This window comes from Paramormyrops kingsleyae, chromosome 14, assembly GCF_048594095.1.
Source record: "Paramormyrops kingsleyae isolate MSU_618 chromosome 14, PKINGS_0.4, whole genome shotgun sequence".
Classification (NCBI taxonomy): Eukaryota; Metazoa; Chordata; class Actinopteri; order Osteoglossiformes; family Mormyridae; genus Paramormyrops; species Paramormyrops kingsleyae.
The window spans coordinates 11,960,295-11,983,210 of NC_132810.1; the positions used below are offsets into that span (position 1 = coordinate 11,960,295).

The 22,916-nt window shown below is 42.4% G+C and overlaps 1 protein-coding gene and 1 long non-coding RNA gene across 3 annotated transcripts in view; one reads left to right on the forward strand and one right to left on the reverse strand.

Moving 5' to 3' along the window:
* Positions 1–209: 209 nt before the first annotated feature.
* prlh2r (prolactin releasing hormone 2 receptor) lies at positions 210–14,623 on the forward strand. Its single transcript, XM_023828388.2, has 2 exons — positions 210–754; positions 13,279–14,623. Exon 2 carries the CDS (start codon positions 13,310–13,312, stop codon positions 14,456–14,458), a length of 1,149 nt encoding a protein of 382 aa, XP_023684156.1. The 5' UTR covers positions 210–754; positions 13,279–13,309; the 3' UTR covers positions 14,459–14,623.
* Positions 14,411–22,916, reverse strand: part of LOC111852452 (uncharacterized) — a 44,485-nt gene continuing 35,979 nt past the window's right edge. Inside the window, exons 2-4 of one of the 2 annotated variants that reach the window (XR_011982589.1) lie at positions 21,842–21,994; positions 17,188–17,364; positions 14,411–14,467 (exon numbers count right to left, since the gene is read on the reverse strand). This is a non-coding gene — a long non-coding RNA (uncharacterized lncRNA). Of the gene's footprint in view, positions 14,468–16,173; positions 17,365–21,841; positions 21,995–22,916 lie in introns of those variants that run through there. The other variant, XR_002840229.2, reaches the window with a different exon arrangement.

Genomic DNA, 22,916 nt, shown 5'->3' on the forward strand with positions numbered 1-22,916 from the left:
GTATGATTATATACAGTATAAAAATTCAGCAATCCGTAATTATAACTTGAATTTATACATAAAATGGATTTAATTAAAAAGTATAAAGTATTATATTAATTGATCATTCATTAGCCTGACCAAGTGAAACGTGATTTTCAATATGATAACGGCAGTTTTCAGTTTGCTGCCAGGTAAACTTCAATTCAGAGGCAAAACGAGAAGCCTTATAGCACTTCCAGTGCCTCCAAGCCTCTCACACTTCCTCCTCCCTTTTAACACCAAAAGGCTCTAGTCGGTTTTGGTTATTTTTTCTCAATGTCCCACTAAATAATATGGTTACAAGCCTTGGTGAAAACAAAACGTCTTTATCTGTTTTGAGTCCTTTTAAAAGACATCCGCTGTAATGGACCCATTTATCCAGCCTGTTGATATGAGAAGGGTTTGATTTTTTTTTCTTCAATTCCAACTCCGATCAGATCCAGGAGTCCAGAAGACGGCTCCTCCGGAACGGGGCATCGATGCAGGTCAATTTCTCCCTGCAAGAGCTCAAGGCGAATTGATTGCTCCTTTTCCATGATTTTACGCGAAGGTATTTACTTGCTGGACGCTTGATTTCACAGCTCAGTACATGAATGGACTTCGGGATTTATCCAGAATGCAAGAACTTTAAGGGCGATTTCTTTTCATAGATCCACATTTCCCGTTTTTCCCAAAATGATGCTTTTCGAAGTCAGATTTTGAGCGCTTGAAGTCAGCCGCCGATATCGTTAAGGTAGATTATGTCTTTCAACTTTATGATTTCGTAATGCATACATGGGTTTTTTTTTTTTTGTCAAAATGTAAAATGTTTTTGTTATAGACTTCTTTAAATCTTGACAAATAAATATATGTTTCAAGGAAAGTGTTTATGGGTTTTGAAAGGGCTTACATTTAGGATGGTACGTGCAGTCATTTTGTCAGCATCCATCTGATGCCAAAGTGTTTTTATATACTTGAAAATATAGTAGCCTATTTGAAAAGTATGAAGAAATGTACGCTTTCTATGTCTTCGGATCCTCAAGTTTGTAAACTGACAAAACAACTAAATTATCAAACAATTCCTCATCAGCTTAGTGATTTCATTATAGTTTTTAATATTAAAAACTATAGTGTGTTTGCTTGAAATGACCAGTAAATAAGAACAAAGACAAAATCCTGTACGTGAACTGCGTTAATAACGTTAAATAATTGCAACTGAGTATCGGAAATGCATTGATTCGGTTCACGATGCGCACGTTCTCTATATGTCCTTAGGGCGAAACATAAGGAACAAGTGAAAATAAAGATTATAGCAGCGATTTATTCATGTTGTGATGAAAGATGAAGTGTGTAATTCATGTGACACTTATCGCGCTAGATTCAATACTCTGTGATAATAAGATTTTTCAAAATGGGATTCAGATAATCACTTAGGATCTAGGGTTTATTGAAATACAGGGTAAAACTGAGAGGTTGTTTGCATACAGAGGTACAGGTTATATGCAGATTTTGATGGCCTTTTGTGACTGAAAAGGTGCCCTGCCATGTAATTTCTTTAGTTCACCATACTAAGATACATAGGCTAAATATTAAGGCCATACTGATCTTCAGGATTAAGGCATTGTGACATTTGACTGTCCCCAATGTCTCATGTCACATCCATTATTTGCAAGAAGACTTAATCATTTTTTGTCTCGATGGAGAGGACACTGAAGGCTCTCCCAAACCAACTGATTCCTCTCTTAACAATAAACAGAGTCAATCCCAAGACCCCAGATCTCGCTTTGCAGGAGGGACTGTCGTGTGCTTCTCCTGGATTAGCTGTAATCATTGTCTACGGCTCGAAGAATCCCAAAAACCGTCTGCTGCAATCTGCATTCCATTCTATTGATTTATGTACAGCTGGAGGTCTTTGACAACCTGGGTACAGGTTGGGTAGGTAGATGAGCGCTGAAGCAGCAAATCAGTTCTGCTCAGTAACTTTTGTGGCTAAAGAAATAATTGTATGTTTAATACACCAGGAACATTTTTCAATGCCGTCTTTATAAAACATTTAGGGTCTGCCGCCCTGAACACTCCAAGGAATCTCTGGATTAATGTATGTTATGCATGATTCGGTGCCATTTGTGTATATTTCAGTGCATTAAACAGTTATCTTGAGAGATCGCTAGACATGTGGGAATTAATTCTCATTCAAAATATTCACAATGTTCTCTCATTCAGAAATAGTGAATAATTCAGTTTCTCATAGGTTGGCACGATGCATAGTGCTGCTGCCAGCTCAGTGGTGGGGGGTGGGGGGAGAAAGTATCACACACCTCTTCTGATCCAAACGTCATCGAGTGACGCAACAGGCCTGGGGGACAGTGCTGTCCCCCCCTCTCCCAATCCACCTTTAGCTGCCCATCTGACAAAGACGTCACCGTATATTGATGGGAATGATAAGACCCAGGCCTCGGATTTTAGGATAAGTTTCTCACGTATTCCAGTTCTTACTTGACCTTTAAAAGCATGGCTTTCATTAATGCGGTCTAGGTATATCTGGGCTGTTCTTTTAGTGCTGCAAGGGCTGGCCATTTTGAGGATAATGGGGATAAAATACATACATGTTGACCCTCTGATCAATTTCGTCAGCAAAATCCGTGATGCTTAAATGTACGTTTTCAGCCGCCACAATCATCCCTTGATTACTACTTTTCTCTAAGACATGACCCCTGCCTTTCACGTTCCCCAGCCACAGTCCACCCCCAACCAAGCCCCCTACTGTTGCCCCCTAGAAGGAGAACAGTTCATCTGCAGCTTCCCAACTGCATGCATTTCACATTGGGCTGATTGCTGCTTCTGCGACCATCCCTCTTACAAAGCGAGCCACAATAGACAATAATAAGGTGTTCACCGTATCAACAGAATGAGATCTGCGATATCCGTTAAGTCTGAAGAGTTCCCCTTATCATTAAAGCCAGTGAGTGCTGGAGACAAGGATAGAAAATCAGGAAAAGTGCCCATCTACTAGCCATTAGAACCAAAACCAGGGGACATCACTTCTGTGGACTGTCGAGGCTTTCAAGCTGATAATATTCAGTTATCTTTCCTGCTGAAGACAGCACTCAAACTGGTGAGAACGAAAGTGGAAATGACACCAAAAACGAAACGAAATGCATTTGTTACGACTGTGACAAGTGCTTCTTCTCTGCCCTAATCCATGTGTTTATTTTTACTAAAAAGTGAGGTCTTCGTATTTTGGATCATTTCCGTTGTGTGTGCTTCTCAGTGTGTCGTTGGTTCGGAAAGCTAGCCAAATGGTTTCTTTCACCAAATCATGTGACTTTCGAACAGTTGTTAGTCCTAGAATGCCCCATTCTACAATATTCATTCATTTCGGATTCATTACTCATATTCATTTCGGATTCTTACTCATATTCATTTCGGATTCTTACTCACATGTATAAACTATTTATATTTATTTACCCCATGTGTATTACTGAGTACTGAGTACTCTGATAGCGCTTTGTTGTTGGGCGTTTTGAACATAGGAATTGTGATGTGAATATTTATTTCTTATCACATGAGATGTGTTGGCTAGCTGTGCGGCTTTTTTAGTATATAATGCTTTTTTGAGCTTCAGCGCTACTCAGACATTTCATGAGCCTGAAGCCCTGAATTAATCGGAACGAGCCTCGAATGATTTATTTATCCTGGATGTTTTAACGACTATAATCTCAGTTTGAGAATTTCGTACACGACAACAATCCAGGGCTGTTTCAAAACATTCATAATTTTATTATGTTACAGTCATCACAATCAACATGATGACCCTCGAATAGATTGGGTCTCTGGGCTGAGCCCCTGATGTCTTAGAACCCTAGTGACACCCCTGGTGCTGCTTTTAGCAAAGTGAAATCTAATATGGTTTGAATCATGTTTGAAAAATAGAATATTGTTAAAGCGCTATTTTGACACCCAAGCCAGAATGTCAGCCTGTCACAGGGCTCAGTTTCATAAATGATATGGGAAATTTAGATCCATCAGTTCACCTAAAACCCGCATCTGTGGCTTGCCTAAGGAAACACACAGATATGAAAATGTACTAAATCCACAGATATACTAAAAATATACTAATTTCAGGGGTTGTAAACGACCCCACAACCCTGAAAAAGTGAGCAGGATGGCTCTACCCATTGAGTTGTCATAGCATCAGTTATTTGAGAGTCATATTTATTCACAACAATCATATTAGTTCAGATCCAGAGAGAATGATCTTGACTGGGAAAATAGCCTTTTTACATAAACAAACCCATTTCACAAAATTCTGCAGACCTAAAACTACCCTGCTTTGCTTCCTGTGTTTTGGTTTCTCCAAATTGCTGGTGTGTGTCTGTGTGATGGAATGGCACCTCTTCCGGTGTGCTCTGAGATAGACTGGCACCTCTTCCGGTGTGCTCTGCGATAGACTGGCACCTCTTCCGGTGTGCTCTGCGATAGACTGGCACCTCTTCCGGTGTGCTCTGTGCTTTCTGGGACATGGAACATGTGGGACATTCATTGCTCATGGGAAATGAGAGGATTCTCCCATCCCATACTTCCCACAAGCCTTTAATGTTAACAAGAAGTCCAGTGTTCTCCCAGTGCTCAATGGAAATTTTGTTGCTCTTTACTATTATATCATCAACAAAACCTTTTTTCTTTTATGTTATTACTTACAAAAGCAAAGCATGAATATATGGTTTAGAGGAAGTAGGGAGTGTGGAGTTCACGATGTCAGTATCACTCCAGAGGGCAGTAAAGATATGTGTGATCACACCTGACTGTGCTTGAGTGGATATGCGGAGATGAACTCGCAACACTCTGCACAAAACTCCTTAGCCGAGGGCTACCCTGATGAGTCTGACTGTCTGACATAGCTTTATCTCTTTTCTCTCCTCTTCCTCTTGCCCAAGTAAAGTGTTTGTAAGTGTCAGCCAGCTTTGCAAAGGATGAGAGGGTCTGCAAGAAAAGAAAAATATCACTGAGCATTTCTTCCCCTGATTTCAGATGATACTCAGTTCCATGTGTTGTGCTGGCATAACATGATGTAGCTGCCAAATGCTAGCCAATGCCAAAAGTGACATTTTCCAGGAAAATTGAGCTATTGAATGTTATCAACTGCTGTTTTGAATTTTTTTTGAGCCCATCGCAAACAATTTTGAACATTCTGAAGTCCTACCTGAGAAAGATTGGTCGCCCTAGGATATATATGATTACTTTTGCAAATCGAGGGGAACTGAATTTCACATATTGTGGTTTTATGTGAATTCCCCCCTGAGGAAATCACAAGAACCGACTCAAAATCAAACCTTCACTCTTCCTTCCATATGGTAATGCACATGCTGCATTTATATTCCTTTTTCTGCATGAAAATAAAATGTAGCTTTTTCCCTGGAAGATGCAGGGCCTAATGTTATGTTTCATGATTGATGCAGTCACTATACACCTTATTGACAAAAATTGTTTACAAGCACCTGCCTTTGAATGCAAAATAAAAACTGCATATTTAGGCATAAACAGGTACATTCACAAATTTTATTCGTGTCATAGAAAATCAAAGACTGAACATTAACAGAACTTTATAGTTTTTAAACTTGGGAATCTTTGAAAGAAAGGAGAAAAAACTTAAAATGACAGTACTTTCTTTTCACTTTGTAATAATATTAACCAAATTGAGAGATATTTAGAGGAATAATAGCCAAATGCCTGTATTTAAGGTCTCACTTTAAAAGTAACATAAAAGTTTCCTTTGGTGATTTTCGATTTCTCTCTGTCATTAGGCATGGTGATTGCTGAAAAGTTACCCCCAGGAGGAGGGAGGTTGTGAAAGTAGGGGATTCAATTATTAGAGGTGTAGATAGTTATGTGTGCACCCATAATAGAGGCCCCTGTGCGGTGTCTTGCCTGCCTGGTGCCCAGGTAGGGGACCTCCGAATCGTGTGGATAGGCTTTTGGCCCCAGCTGGGGTGGATCCAGTGGTCGTGGTGCATGTTGGCACCAATGACAAAGGCAAGGGTAGAAGGGCTGTTCTGCAGGATAAATTTATAGAAGTCGCCAATAAGCTTAGAAGTAGAACATCCACGGTGGTATTCTCTGGAATATGTCTCGTGCCACGTTCAAGCCAGGCTAAGTTAGCTGAGATAAGGAGATTAAACGCGTAGCTAAAAGGGTGGTGTAGGAAAGAGGGGTTTAGGTTTATGGGGCACTGAAAGACCTTCTGGAACAGGTGGGACCTGTTCAAGCCGGACGGGTTACATCTGAACCAGAGGGGAACTGGTGTATTGGGGAGGCGTATGTGTAGATTAGTTGAGGAATGTTTAAATTAGGGACTGGGGGGGCAGGGAGGTTAGTTAAGAATATAGGTGGGGAGAGACGGAAAACCCCAATTAATATTAAAAGTGGGCACTATAAAAGGCCTACCATTTGCGGTCTGTATTTAAATGCTAAGAGTATTAGAAACAAAATTCATGACTTAGAGGCTTTAATTTCATCAGACACGACATTATAGGAATAACAGAAACATGGATGAGTGACAATGAGGGAGAAGAATATAATATGGATGGTTATACGCTGTTCCATAGAGACCGGATAGGCAAGAAGGGAGGTGGTGTTGCAGTATACGTAAAAGAAAACTTGCAGGCAAGGGAGCTCACTGATAAAAATAAAAGTACAGAAGCTGTATGGATAAAACTAGATGCTAAAAACACAAATGGCCTAATTGTTGGTGTTTGCTATTGAGCACCTAATGTAGCTGCAGAGGAAAGCAGAATGTTTTATGACAATATCAGGATTATGATTATGGCTCTTCTGTAAATGAACTTGAGATGGAGGAATTAGTACAGGATTGTTTTTTTACTCAGTTTGTTAATACCCCTACCAGGGGAGAAGCCCTTCTTGATCTTGTTTTCTCTAATAACCAGGATAGGATTGGAAAATTAGAGGTTTTAGAACCACTGGACGGTAGTGATCACAACATGGCTAAATTTGAAGTTAATTTTAAAGTCAGGAGGAAAAGGGCTCTGTTCTACAAACGGAAATTAACTAATGATTTCAAAATAAAGCAGGAGTATTTAAGTCTACAGGTTGAGTTACAAAACAACATTAGACTCTTCAAGAGGAATGTAGGAAGAAAGATTGCATTGGAAGCTAAGGATGACAATAAAAGTTTCTTCCAATATTTTAACTCCAAAAGAGCTCTAAAAGCTGAAATCACTAATTTGCAGGATTTTAAGGGCCTTATAATTGAAAATGAAATTGATATAGTAAATGAGTTTAATGATTATTTTACACGGGTGTTCACAGTAGAGAACACGAGTAACTTACCACCATTTAGTAAGATTTCAGCGTTCAGTATAGATATTTTATGGGTTCATAAGAAGAAAGACCTCGGTGTGTATGTTGATGCTTCCATGTCCCACTCTCACCAAAAGCAATAATAAAGGCCAATAGGATGTTGGGTTACATCTCTAGGTGTGTGGAGTTTAAGTCAAGGAAGGTGATGCTACGATTATATAATTCCTTGGTAAGACCCTGTTACGTTGGCAAGCTGGCGAGCAGAGAAGCAGGCGAGCGGAGCCGTAAATACGGACAAACGGGGTATTTTGGCAGGGAGACAGAGGCACACGGCAAGGAACATAACACCACAATGACAGATCTGGGGGATACTGACTTAGACGCGGACTAAATACACAAGACAGGCTGATCTGAACAAGCAACAGGTGATTACAATCCGGAAGTAACACGAGGTAATGAGGGGGGCGTGGCACACACGTGGATCGGACGAGCCGGGTGTGACAGACCCCACCTAGAATATTGTGTTTGGTCACCATACCTTAAGAAGGACATTGCTGCCTTGGAAAGGGTACAACATAGGGTTACGAGAATGATTCCTGGTCTTAGAGGTTGTCTTATGAGGAGAGGTTAGCTGAGCTGAATCTGTTTAGCCTCGAGCAAAGGAGACTAAGGGGAGACATGATCCAGGTATATAAGATTCTAACAGGTTGGGATGCTGTTCAGCTAAATAGCTATTTCAATGTTAGTTTAAATACTAAAACTCATGGCCATAAGTAGAAATTAGGGGGAGAATATTTTAAAATTTATTTGAGGAAGCACTTCTTTACACAGCGTGTAGTTGGAGTATGGAATAGTCTTCCTGCTAGTGTAGCGCAAGCTAAAACCCTGGGTTCCTTTAAATCAGAGCTAGATCTCATGTTAACAGCTCTGAGCTATTAGTTGAGTTATCCCCAAACGAGCTTCATGGGCTGAATGGCCTTCTCTCGTTTGTAAATTTCTTATGTTCTTATCTTATCCTGTGATGCTTTTTGTGTTGTTCTACCTAGCAGGCCATTCATTTTTATTTAGCATTTTGAGCTGGCAAATAGATTCCTCCCACAGCTCACAGGCATTTAGCACGGCGAATCAGTGACTAATAAATTGCTCTTAGCGTGTGTCAGTGTCCAGCCACGAGCTGCTGTACTGTTCACAATATGCTACTCCTTCTCTCCCGAGGACCGATACTCATTCTGAAATCTACATCAATATGCTTCTACTATAAAAGCACCATGCATTTTAAGTGTTTGGAAAAGTTTTATTCTACTGCTCAACATACATTTATGAGTAGAGATGAAACTCATTTGTCACATTGAGACCCAATCTCACACGAGTCCCTACACACTCGCCTCAGCACTCGGCTTCGTTTGCACGTTCCCGAGACCCGTTGCCATATTGAAGTGTGTCTCAAAGCAGCAGGGACTAAGGGGGAGTGGTCCATTATGCCCCCATGAAGCAAGTCAACAGTGATGACGGCTCACGCAGCTGCACTACCACTTCAATATCCCAAAACTGCTTTGCACACGGGAAATAAAACAGCATGAAAAAATTGAGGATGATGTATTGCCATATAAATGTCAAAACACAATTACACATAAAAATGTAAGTTAGTATTAAGTTAATACTACTGAATGTTTAAACGCACATACGTTATGAATGCTACATTTCTGGCAATTATAGGCATTAATAACGATATTCACTATAATGTACCTGAAAATTACATTATATATAGTGTTACGGAGGGTTCGCTATTTTCTGTGGTTTCAGTCATCCGTGGTAGGTCTTGGACCTGTCACCTGCAGATACCGGGCGAGTACTGTGTGTGTGAGACACTACACACTTTGGTGACATATGTTGATGTAAGACTCAAAGTATGCAAGTGTATGTGAAGAGTCCAAGTGCAAGGGAATTTCTTGAAAGCAATGGGACACACCTGAAAACTGAAGAGGTAAATAAAGGACACACTACTATCAACTATCATTTGTGTTAGTTGCGTTTGGGGTTGTCCTTCACTTTAGCCTGGACTATGTAATCAGACATTATACAACTTTGCGCAGTTTAATTGAAACTTCTTTGGAGGCATGCTGGAACCCTATTTAGCCGGCAGACTTCCTTGTGTTCGATGTAAACCTGAGTCGTCACTCATACGGTGTATTGTAGTCTATATACTTCGCCAAAAATCCCTTCCATGCATTATTTGCCAAAGTGTGGATAGAGTGTACATTAAGCACGCTGCACACTTGGCTATTTGAGGGACAGGACACCCTTGGATACTTGCGCTAAGCTCATGAATGCCCCTGCCAAATGGTACTGTGTGAGTGTGTACTTGGTGGGGCAAATGAGACAAAGCTTGGACAAAAGACAGATGCAATACTCTATTTTATTTTATTTTATTTTATTTTAGATTCAAAGAAAGCTATCATGTCTTCTTGCAAATACATATTAATGCATTACATTTCATTAAAGAAATTCCTAAGCTGAAATGATGATTAAAAATCACTCCTTGTTACTCCTCCGAGTGCAAGAATAATCCTGCGAACTAAATGAATGATGACTCAGTGCTTCACAGGACCACAATGCATCCTTGCAGGCAGACCTCAGCCCATACTTGCATTGTCCATGATTAGCTTAATATGTTATTTATGGATCCCACAGAGATAGACAGCTCCAAGAGAGAGCAGGGATCTGTTCAGAGGATAAGTGCCTATTCGCAACAATTATCCAGCATTCTTGAGGCAAACAAAAGATATGAGTGACTCATTTTGGGGAAATAGTTGTACTATTTTTTATTATTATTAGGATACTATTATTTTATGATGCTAGCATACTAATTAAAGTATCATATAAACGATGCCATACAACTACACTCATTTTATATGTGAAGACCCAACTGCTCTTCAAAATCAGTAATAATATACTGTATATTTTTTATTTTAAGAATAATGTATTAAATGCAGGGTGCACCGCAGACAATGCATCACTCTGTAACAGGGCACTCACACGCATGGACACTGACCTGGGTGGTTCTTGCACAAGGACGAGGGATGGTGCAGGCAGAAAGGTGGACAACCCACTGGTGACTCACAGGACAAGGGTTTATTAACAGAACTGAAAATGCAGGAAAACACTACAAAACAAAATCAGACCACGAGGGGTCAAAAGTAAAAAGGGATAAAAAAAGACTAATTACAAATGGGTCTGGGCAACAAGGGGCAGGTGGGCAAGTAGAATACAAATAACACAACATTCAACATCACTGGCATTCAGACATTCAATGACCCTCTGGAGATCTGAACTAAGACAGGAACTGAAATACCGAAAGTGAAATGGGGTAACAACACAAGTAGTGAGACATAAAACAATCAACCATTCAGGGATTGTGCAGGACAACAAGGGATCAGGAAACACACAAGGATCAGCAGGCAACAAGTGAAACTAATAATTAACTCAAGAAACTCAGAAACTAACAGGGAAACTAAGAACTGACAAAGAAACAAGAAAACAGAAACTAAACACTGGGAAAATAACAGAGGCAGGTAAAACAGAACCAAGGCAGAGCAAAAATCCCCAAACTGAAAAACAATCCACAGAATCACAAGAACCAGAAAACTGATAAATGGGAAAAGGGAACAAAATACAAAAACAGAGGCAAGATTCAAACACACAACAGAGGGGATTACAGGTAGCTGCATGCTCAGCTCATTGAGCTATGCAGCCACTCAAGGAGTAAGGGAAACACGCTAAATACTTTAACAGGGAGGACAGGATGGACAGTGACACCTGCTGGTCAAACGGGGGAAAGACGCGAAAGACTGGGACAAACAGGTGCTGACAATGACGTAGGGTACTTTATGTATCAGTATATAAAATTAATTTGTGCTATAAATATATTGTTTGCACTAAGGTTTAACAAGCACTAGGATGCCGTAGCTGTGGAGTGCTAATGAGTAATGAACTAATGTAAGTAGTTTCTCACCTTAGACACATTTATTCACATTAGCATATGGCTAATCAAACATTTAAGCCTGTGTTGATAGAAAATCATTATAGACAGAGAATCAGGCTGGAAAGGTTAATAGTCTTATTAGCAGGACATGGGGGCAGTCAGACTGACGGATGCGTTGTTTTGGTCAAAGCTTTGACATGACCTTAGTAAAGCTTTAGCGATGTACAGTACACCACACGAGTGACTGACTCATTGGTTCAGCACTTTGGTCGTTCATTTTGGAGGTGGAGGAAGGAGAATGTATAACCATTGATTCTGTACTTCAGGTGCCGTGTGGAGTCACCACTTTGGCAGCAAAGTGGACAATCTGTGGGTCATAAGATTCCTCTTTGTCCCCCTTTGCTGTTATAATTCTTTGGTTTTTTTTTACTTTTTTTTTTTTTATTAAACTATAAAACTTGGAGAGAATGAACCAGTCACGTGTCACCAAGGTTACCACCCGCGATCGTTAGTAATCAGATTTCTTCATGCCATCCTTCTTGCAAGACTCGCATTTTAATAACTGGCTCTTGGTATTCTTCTCATTTTACAACACGATGGCAGTTCCAGTTGCGGTGTTTAGAGCCCAGGGATTCTTGTTTGACCTTCTGTTAGTGTAGCGCCGCTTACTGGCAGAGATGGGGAGGTGCAATGACTCTGCAGGGTAATTAGTTAACTTAGGACGTGTGAAATTAGCAGTGACCTTCTTGTTAGGTGTAGGTGTCATGGAGGTACACACTCAAAATAGGGCGACCTGGATGCCATCACACATAATAATTGAGTTCGGCGGACACTTTTCAACAGTCACGTCTGAAGTTGTCAACCAGATTTCAGAGTCGAGTGGAGACAGAAAGAGGGGGACAGGACAGATTCTCAGACTGCGACTCCGCTTTCATTACGGCGGGGGGGAAAAAAAACAAAATCGATAAATACATTTTAAAAATCAATCCCCTGAAAACATTTGCTGAACACACACTGCTCACCTCCAAATGTTTCACTGCTATTTTTAACATCGCACTGTAGAAACCGATGGACCCGTCTGGACACAGAGGAGGCTTTTATGTCCCCTGAAAGAAATCTATGGCACCGTTCAGCATGATAAAGACAGGAAGAATGAACTCGATGAACAACTGAACAACAAAACATTAGCCTCCCACGAAAGCATGAGGACAACTGAAATGTTTAGAAAGCAAACGAAGGCTTTGGATCGGCATTTGGCTTGACTGTTTTGAACTCATTCAAATATGGACAATTTTCATACATTCATTTAGAAATAAATGGGACATTCAGTTGTAAATTTGTAAAAATAAAATAGGGCCAGAGGAGATACTTGGCAATATTACATCAGTATTATAATAATACAATACAATATTGTTTGATTTATATTCCTGTTTGATCCTGGTGTTATACAGTATATGTGAACCTTAAAACTTTTGATTCACTCCAGTGCTCCATGACTAAAGCTGACATTTAGTCGAGCCAAGTTATCGTCTGTATCTGCTGTAATACTGGCATGGCCTATGGCCTCGGTGACTTTATTAGTGTCTCTGATTCGGTTTATGGATATTGTAATGGAGTTGAAAGCAATGGCCTTTTCGGATGCTGAAATTTCTTTGCAACAAATTTGTGTTTCTTAAGTGTGAGCTTGCACACCTGAATTAATGGAATATCTCTGATTTTGTGTTTTTTTTTCCACTATAAACATGCATAAGGAATGGTTTAATGGCTGCAGGTTTATATATAATCATTTAGTTTAAGATCCTGGATATCTATAAAACGTTTGTGCATCCACAGCGGTTGATTTAGTGATTCTTTAATGATTTTAGCACTGACAAAACCCTTTATACTCGGTAGAGTTCACTTCCTCTCCTGATACTGATAATTAGATGTGTAGATTGTGAGATCTTCATAATAACTGTCTTTTTCTTATTGTTTTATAGGAGTTACTGCTTCACATCTGGGCCTGCAGGAATGCCTTCTGTTATGATGGATAAGAGGTTCTTTCCAAATGGATCCTGGGAAAACATCTCCACCGCGCCCTCGATCTCCTCCTCTTCATCTTTCACAGGCCTGGACCTTCTCTTTGACCTGAAGCCGCTCTTCATCCCTCTTTATGCCATGCTGGTGATCGTGGCCTGCTGCGGCAATCTTCTGCTGCTCCTCCTCATCGTTTTTAACAAGAAGCTCCACAGCACCACCAACTTCCTGATCGGCAACTTGGCGCTTGCCGACCTGGTCATGTGTCTCTTCTGCGTGCCCCTGACGGCCTCCTACGCCTTCGACCTCAGGGGCTGGGTCTTTGGCCGCCTCATGTGTCACTTCGTCACCCTCATGCAGGCCGCCACCGTCTTCGTGGCCGTGCTTTCGCTCACCGCCATTGCTGTGGACCGCTACGTCGTGGTGGCGTACCCCATCCGGCGCCGACTGGGCCGCCGCTTCTGCTGGAGCCTAGTGGTTGGCATTTGGGTCTGCGCCCTGGCCCTCTCCGTCCCAACCGCCCTACACACGGGCTATCTCGACCTGAGCGAGGCGGGTCACCACATGGCCATCTGTGAGGAATTCTGGCAGGGCCAGGAGCGGGGCCGGCTGATCTACTCCTGTGCTGTCCTGCTGCTCTCCTACTTCGTGCCCCTAGCGGCCGTGTCCGTCTCCTACTGTGCCATCTCCCACCACCTGCGGCGCCGGAGCATGCCCGGAGCAGTGGCGGCCTCCAGCCGTGCGAAGTGGGGCCGCAAAAAACGCAAAACGTTCCAGCTGCTGCTGGTGTCGGTGCTCTGCTTCGCCTTTTCCTGGCTCCCCCTGCAGGTGGTGAACCTCATCCGTGACTTGGATGCCGACTTCTCCATTCTTGGGAAGAACCACATCAATGTGATCCAGGTCTCCTGCCACCTGCTGGCTATGAGCTCAGCCTGCTACAACCCTTTCATCTATGCCTCCCTCCATGACAAGTTTCGGTCCTACCTGGGACGCCATGTCTTCCCTCCGCGCAGACTAAGGCAGGGTCGGAGCAGCTTCACTCCCTCCCACCGCATCCCCCGTCTCCACACTTCTTCCACGCTGGCTGATTTTCCCATGGTGGTGGAAAAACTACCATTGGAGGCCCGTTCTTCTTTCAACTGAGGCATCATTCTGTGATAAAGTTTTAGAAAAACAAGGTTTTTGGGGGTGTGGCCTAAGGATTGTAGCTTCAGGGGTGTGTCTTTAAGGGGTGCGGCTTCAGATGGTCAGTGACATGTTTTGTGGGGGTGTATCCTTAAGGGGTGTGGCTTCAGATGGTCAGTCACATGTTTTGGGGGGGTGTATCCTTAAGGGGTGTGGCTTCAGATGGTCAGTGACATGTTTTGGGGGGGGTGTATCCTTAAGGGGTGTGGCTTCAGATGGTCAGTGACATGTTTTGGGGGGGTGTATCCTTAAGGGGTGTGGCTTCAGATGGTCAGTGAGATGTTTTGGGGGGGTGTATCCTTAAGGGGTGCGGCTTCAGATGGTCAGTGACATGTTTTGGGGGGGTGTATCCTTAAGGGGTGTGGCTTCAGATGGTCAGTGATATGTTTTGGGGGGGTGTATCCTTAAGGGGTGTGGCTTCAGATGGTCAGTGACATGTTTTGGGGGGGTGTATCCTTAAGGGGTGTGGCTTCAGATGGTCAGTGACATGTTTTGGGGGGGTGTATCCTTAAGGGGTGTGGCTTCAGGGGTTTGGATTAAGATCTAAAATCAGTGCAGACATAGTTGGCCTGTAAAGTCCACCCAGTGTTACTATGCAGGGAGAAGAAGTGGGAGGTGGATCATCACCGCTTAGATGGGGTAACTAAGCTTATCTGCTATTTCACCTGTCAGTGTTGCTCTGTAGAGGCTACAATTATCTTTAAATAAAAAAGGTCTGAAGAGGGTGGAAATCAGCCTTCTGAAATTACAGTGTTGCAAGACGTTAAGTGACAAAAATATTCAAAAAAACCTGACAAACTGTCATCTTTCCCCCAATAGGTTTAACAGAAGTTACTGAGCCGTGAAACACAGGGAGGGGATCTTCAAAGAAATGTAGCATGTTGCTGCTTTTCTATATACAACGTGATGCGGCTAAAGTTAGCAACAGCTAAACCGCATAAGCCTCTGCCTTCAAGCAGATGATGAATGGTGCCTTATTAGCAATGAATGGAAGTACATGTTAAAGGTATATGTCAAAAGCGAGGAAGAAAGTCAGAAGCAGATGCAGTGGGTAATAGGTAGGATCCATCTGAGGAGGTCTAATATGTCCGACACATTCATACAGAATGTATTACATTAATGCATCCATGAAGAGAAGTCAAGGGGCTGTGTTCCAGATACTTTGGGGTGATGTGTCACAGGCACGTGGAGAGGGGGGAGGGGGTGGAGAGGGGTGTCTGAAAGTGCCCCCCATTTGAGGTTGTAAGTGTTCCTTTTTGGTAACTGACGATCACACAAAATTAACTGAGTCAGCAAAACATACCGAATTACCAACAGGGACCCCCCAGCCCCCTGGTCAACAAAATGTACCCTTTCACAACTAACCCCCCTCTATCCCAACACTTGCTCCTCAAAAAGTCTCTGCATATCACTGATGTGGGTCTGGGGGGATTCAGGATTTGTTCAGTTGCGTGTGTTTGCTTATTCATTCTTCCGTATGTACTTCTACATGGGGCGAGAAAGGATTCAGTACAAAAATGCAACATATTGATGCTGCGTATTGTCTATGATAGCTGAAGTATTTGTGTATAACTAATTGATGCTCCCAGCTATATGTTTATGCTACGTCATGGTAATCATGGAAATTTATTTGAAGTACTACATTTTTTATGATCTCAGTCTTATGCCTATTATTCATCAATGACTGTAAATGTATAATTTATCAAACAAGGTTAATATTATTACATTTTATTTATTTGGCAGATGCTTTGGTACAGAGTAACATACAAGTGAGGATCACTTAAGGTTAGTTAAGGGTATCACTCTGAGCAAACCATGGGATTTGAACTGGTGACCTTCTGATCGTGAGTCCTAACCCACAGAGCCAAACACTATCCCACAGAACATTACCGTAACATTGGCTTGGACTAATGCTTTTAATGACATTTTAAATGTCCCAGGCAGAGGTGAGTGGGAGAGATTTCAGACAGAGAACATTGGCATGACACAATGTTCTCAGCAGAAATGAGCGGCTGACTTTTACCAGTGTCTCCTCTGAAGACTTTTCTGATCATTGTCTTATCTGGGATGTTTTTCTTTAGCTTAATCACTCTGGTCAAGTTATATGGGACTGGTATTTTGATGTCTTTCTTGTGTAAATAGTGAATCTGCATTATTGGATGGATGCATGGTGTCCTCTGTATTTCCTACTCACCCCAAATGATACCAATTTGATCAAATAAAAAATTAAACTGTAACTAGCTTAATATTAACCCCTCACTATTACTGGTTTATGAAAGGAACCTACTACCTTATTACTTTGCTTGTCCAGATCTTATTAACCCTAATGTTATGATTTTCTACAGATATTTATACAAACCAGGCTGTAGTGGGAAATGAACTGGAAACCAGTTCAATCTTTAAGTACGGTGCTGACTACTCCAGTTGGTAACTATTATTGATGACAGCCACTGTTTAATTAAAATGTATGTAACATTTTCCTATATTTTAACGGTTGACATACTTCGGGGCTACCCAGAGAGTAAAACCATTAGCATGTGTTGTTTGACTTCTGGATTTAGAATCATCATTATAGAAAGTGACTTGTAATATTCCAAATTACTCAGCCAGATTGAGGGTCCTACTGAGATAAGTAGTCCAATAAAACAGTAATCATGCATGGGAGTTGCTCCCACATCGCTCTGTACCGGAAGCACTTTTCAGGTGCTGCCTTGTAGAGGGTGGGTGGTTCCATTCTCCCATAGGGGTGGTTTCCTTCCAAGACGGTTCCCATGGACACGCTCCCTGCCTCTCCTGATTCGCTGGGGCCACGTGCAGCTTTGTAAGGAGAGGTAGGATGGAACTCCTTCAGCCAGCCTAGGTACCTTTGGTGGATGGATGACATTAAATGGAATTTCAGGAACCAAATCAGCGCAAAGCACCACATAGAGGGCAACCGGCCTGGGAACTGGCCCTTTGTGAGCACCCCCCGCAGCATGCACATAATGGAGGATTCCTCACTGAACTGTCAACAGGATGCAGTCACACTTCTCTCAGACAGTGATTTAGAGAAGGCAACAACAGGAGAACAGACGCCACAGGACGCTACACAGGACATCATGTTCTCTGTTATGCAGGCTACATCACGCCATGATAAGCCTTTTCTGTTTCCTCACAACCGCAGCCAAGAGCAATTCTCCCGATGCAGATCAGCTCTGCCCTTAAAGTATCCAGGGCACTGGGTGGAAAGGGACAAATGAAATTCACGGTTTCCTTCAGTAGGGTCTCATTATTTGCTCTTGCCTGCATCCTTGGAACAAGACAGAAGCACAAGCCTTGGCTCTGGGTTGATGTTGTTAGCATCACGTCGTGTTACCATGTGTGCATCTCCCTGGATGCAGAGCTGGACCAGAATTAAAAATCAGCCCTGGATTTTGTGGTGCCAGCTAACAAACCCGTCAGCCCAGCCATCTAAAAATGCCCGGTATACCAGGCAGCCCTTCCTGGATCTCAGGCTTGTCAGACATTTCATGCTTGTATTTAACCTGAAGCTGACTCCTCCTTTATGACGTTTTAAATCTTAACCCATACAGTTTTTCAAGATTGCACACCCCCACCCCCCTGATAATTTAATGCACAACGTTAAGGAAAACGGCTGTAATTTACTCACAGCCAGCCTAGTTTACCTCTGCTTTTAATCTGAGTGCTATTCACTTTAATGTAACTTTATGGCTCAGTCCAGGTCTGGCAGAGACACTTGCATGGCTGGCCGCTGTCAGGGATCCTTCCAGAAAGAGTCGTACAGGGATCCAGCTGAGAAACCGGCACTTCATGAAAACTGACAGTCCGCCATGAGCCCTGGCCCCCACCAGGCCTTCTATTCTCTCCTGCCTAATAGGGACAGCAGATCTGGGGGGGGAGGGGGGGGGGAGTACTAACCCAGGGCTGCAGACATCCTGATACGGGGTGAGGCAGACTTTTCATTTTACCCGTGCAGCTGGGGGTGATTTACATTCCCGGCCGGAGACGATGGTCAAACTGTGGTGATTTAGTCTATGGGCTGGAGTCTAACTCTGCTGGGGATCATTAGTATATAGTCTTATGTAAAATAAGTACTTTGTCTGAATTATTCTCATCCTCACTTGGAAGAGAGGGAATAGAATATCGAATTAATGAGCCCTACACTTCGGAGAATTACAGCGCATCATTAAAGAAAAACGATCAGTCTTACTGTTCGCGCGGCTTAATCCTCAAGTGGACGGTAATTTGTCGCATTTCGTCCCCTGAAATTTCCACTGATGGTGGTTATTAGCATAACGTAAGTGCAGGAACTGCTCAGCCGTGGATGAAGGGGCAAACGTCGCCCCCCGCTGCTCATGTCCAGGCAGAAGCACCACTGCAGGCTTATGGAAAGGGGGGGTCATTTATTTGGGGGGCAAGACAACATTTGAGAAGGGGCTAAAGCCCCCCTAAAACAGCCCCGGTGCCAGCTGGCTGTAACACGTACATTCCTGTATATAGTCTGCTGTCTAGGCTTACACTGCGAGCCACACTCGCTGTGAAAATGCTTTCCTTTTATTAAAAAACACTGTGCATGATCTAATTATTTTGAAGCTATGGCCTAAATATTTAAATGTCAGTATTTTAAGTATGTCAACACGATTTTAAATAAGCTTGTCTGTGAATGCTGGAGTGTATCTCCTGTGACATGGGACAGGATCACCTCCCATTTACTTATCAGTTATGTCAGTGTTCTCTCTAATTTCCTTTGTATTGGATTCAGAGTTATTGTCATCAGTCCCAAAGAATTTATTTGTTATTTGTTGTGCATTCTTAAATCGAAGGACATGTAGGTGTTACATGTCATGTGGTAAACCTTGTAAATTTGAAATAAATTCTCCTATTTCTGAATTTGAGATTGAATCATTTGGTTGTAAGAAATTCAATGAGAAAAACAAATAAGCGTTTTGGATTCAAAAACATTTTAAAATATGGTACTGAAATGTTCTTGCCATTTTCATAATTTAACATGCCCTGTTGCCCTTTAAGGTCGCCAAAGTCACGCCTGCAGTTTTACTCACTTTTGGCCGGAGACATTTCCCAGCTACTGTGTGACCTCAGCCCCTCGTTTCGGTCTACGGGTCACAAGCCATTTAGGAAGTGTTTTCTTCTTTAGGAGGTTTTTATGAGCAGGGTAAATGAAAGTATCTGTCATTCATTTCTGATTAGTATGTCTGTCTGGAGTTTAAATCCAACTCTGCTGCATGTGTGTGTGTGTGTGTGTGTGGGGGGGGGGGTCCAGGTATACCTTACCTTGTGGGGACCAATGATGAATACCTATTTTTGTCCTTATGGGGACCAGTTTCCTTGTATTTTGGGTCAGACAGCCTCTAGCACCCCTGTAAGTTAAGGGCCCACTGGTGACCTCACTCTGCTGGCTACTAGATTTAAACTGGCAGCCTCCTGACCAATGAGCACAGAACCAGCAGTGTCACTGTGTTCCCGGAGCTGAGAATCAAACCATGGCAGTGAGCACATTAATTCCTGACCACCAGGGATATTTTTGCAAAACATTCATAACAAACATTTTACAGGCTATGCATTTCTTTGATAATAAAGTTGCATGACCCCTACCTCAAGAGAACAGCCAGTGAGACGGCAATAATGAAACGTAGAGGCTTCTGCCTCACCAGCCAGATACGGACAATAAACGCTCATCAGGGCGATTTTGCCCGCTCTAGGAGATTGGTCCCAAAGCAGGCAGACCAAATCCGACATGCAATTAACAGGAAGCGCCGTGCCCAGAGCCATTTATTTTACTTTTAAAAACAGCTGTGAAACAGAATTCAAGAAAAAGAATTTATGAGTTCCGACCCATAATGATTTTAGCACCACAAATGTTCCTACAGGGATTATAATTAAGAAAAGGCTGGGCAACACTATCTATCCAGGCTATGACCCTATTCGTCATTTGTCTATTGGGACAGTATGAAGTCCTTCAGAGCATGACTGTCTGAACTTTGGTTGCTAATGGGATCGCGCTTTCATAGCTTTATTACCATTTTCATCTCCATGTGGACCTTCTTATGTAGCCGTAATTGAAATTAAATCTTTGCACATTTGCTGTTTCAGAATCGCTTCTCCTGTCACATATATTGTTTTGTACATCCCTCATGTTGCTTACTCTCCGCTGAAGCAGCCTGAAAGCTTTAAAGCGCTGCACCGTGTTGACAGAAAAATACACTTAAAAGGCACTCAGAGTCACACGTAACATAATCAGCTCATCCGCCACTTAGATTGTACTCCCCGAAAAATGTGACGTGTTGTTTGTGAAACATCTCCAGGAAAAGGACAGCTGAAGAATGAAAATATGAGACATCACAGTACGGGGTGAATCTTTAGGCAACAAGCGGGTGGAGGAAATGGATGGATGGATGGATGGATGCAATAATGAATGTTCCTCACCATTCCTGTTTTGGTTGATTGTTTACTCTTGATTTAATCATAAAGTGCATTGACTTTCTAAAATGACCTTGAAGAATGTACCCAGTGCCTTAATGGTCCAATCAGTTTGGCATATTGTTTCAATTAAAAATTATTCAATTATTTAAAATAAAAATAAGCAGAAATCTAAAGATGCAAAATTCCTTTTATATTCACAGGTTAAGAAGCTGGGGAAAATAGCAAAAACATTAGTTAGCAGCAGTATGGGCAGCACCAGCTCCCACCTCAGCAGCCCATCTTATATCTGAAGGAGAACGCTGGCTGTATCTGGCACGACTGCAAAGCCTCCCACAAATTAGGCTCATTACAAAATCTTTTATTTAAAAACAGCCATAGGTCATTCAGAGATCTCCATGTGATATCCATATTATTCACAACACCCTCAAATATGGCTTGTTGTCTGGCAAATGAAGGTCCTTGTGCCCTGACTGCTATACAAAGAAATCCTGATTAGTTCCTGTGGACAATGAGCCGTGGATGCAATATATAACATTCCCATGGCCTTCGGAAGCTGCATTTGTATTCAAAATTCAGGTTCAGAGGCAAATAGTTCAGGTCCAGAAAGTACAAATCCAGGCTAAGATTTTGTTTCAACCAATCAGTTGAGTGCTCAGCTGGTTGGTTGAAACAATATCCAATTTGGTGGTCTCCAATTCGGTGGGCTGTGGGAAGCTCCTCTTCTGCCAGCCAGACAGGATGGATCTTGCGGGGGGAATGTGTCTGTAAGGAGGCGACTGTCCCCTCAGGGTGGACATGGTCCAGGTGAATGTGTCTGTCACGAGGCGGCTGTCCCCTCAGGGTGGACATCCTTCAGGTTGCTTTTCACGGGGACAGAGAAAGCACACACACATTGCTTACCTTTTACTCTCTCCCCAACCTTTAAGGTTTTACGTTCCACTAGAGAAGGCCATCCTGGTCCCTGGCTGGAGCTATTAGCCACCAGCTGTGTCCTGTTAACCTTCCTCACAGGACGTGTTGGGGCAGGGCGCCCTGCATGGTGCGGAATGAGGCCTGTGGGTGTTAGGCAGGTTCCTGGTGAGCCATCCGGTCATGGCATAAATCTGACACACTTCATGTCAAGGTGAAGCTATCAGCATATAGGATTTTAGACACTCTTCACACCATGATAAAAGTGCCTATGAATCTGGAATGAAATGCAGAGTTAACCCTAGTGACGGCAGATACACTCTGGGGCTCTAAGACCTGTTGTCCATGGTGCTGTGAAGGAGCGTTCGATACCACAAAATAATTTCTGTTGATGGTGGCGTAACTGCTTATTTAATGTACGGAACCACCATTGTGCACTTTTATTGACAATGACAATTACAGAATTACAGAAATTTTGTGTTATTTAGTTGCCATTTATCGGTCATGAAAATATGACAGAAAACTGCCCGTGAATCAGACAATCAGACGGGGAAGATTCTCATCACGGAACTGTAATGTCTGAACCATAGATAAATTTCCAGCAGAAATATTTCTCTGACTGCCCTCTCTGCCTTTTCCAGGTCCCTATAATAATAGGGTGCCTTGCATTTTCTAGTGAGACATGTCCACACATAGTTGTTTAGCTTATGTCAATCCAGTGACTGGTAAACAATATTTAAAGAAAATGCAAAAACTAGTTCTGTCTTCAAAGACTGGGTTTCTTTGTCTCTCAGTGGCAGTTGAAATTACTACTGGGACCAGAAGACATTTTCATGTGGGTTTAATCGCTTTACTTATTGTTAATTACAAGTCTTTTACAGGTCTGCTAGTCAGTTTAGCCTCTTCATCTACTCTTTAATTGGACAAGAAAAAGGCATAAATCCCTTAGCGTGGCTAAATTTTATTTGTCACACACACACCTGGGTTTGCAGCAAAATGCATATTGCTGAGCTCCAGACTGTGAGCAGGGGACAAATGTATAAGGGAGAGGTATACAGGGGACATA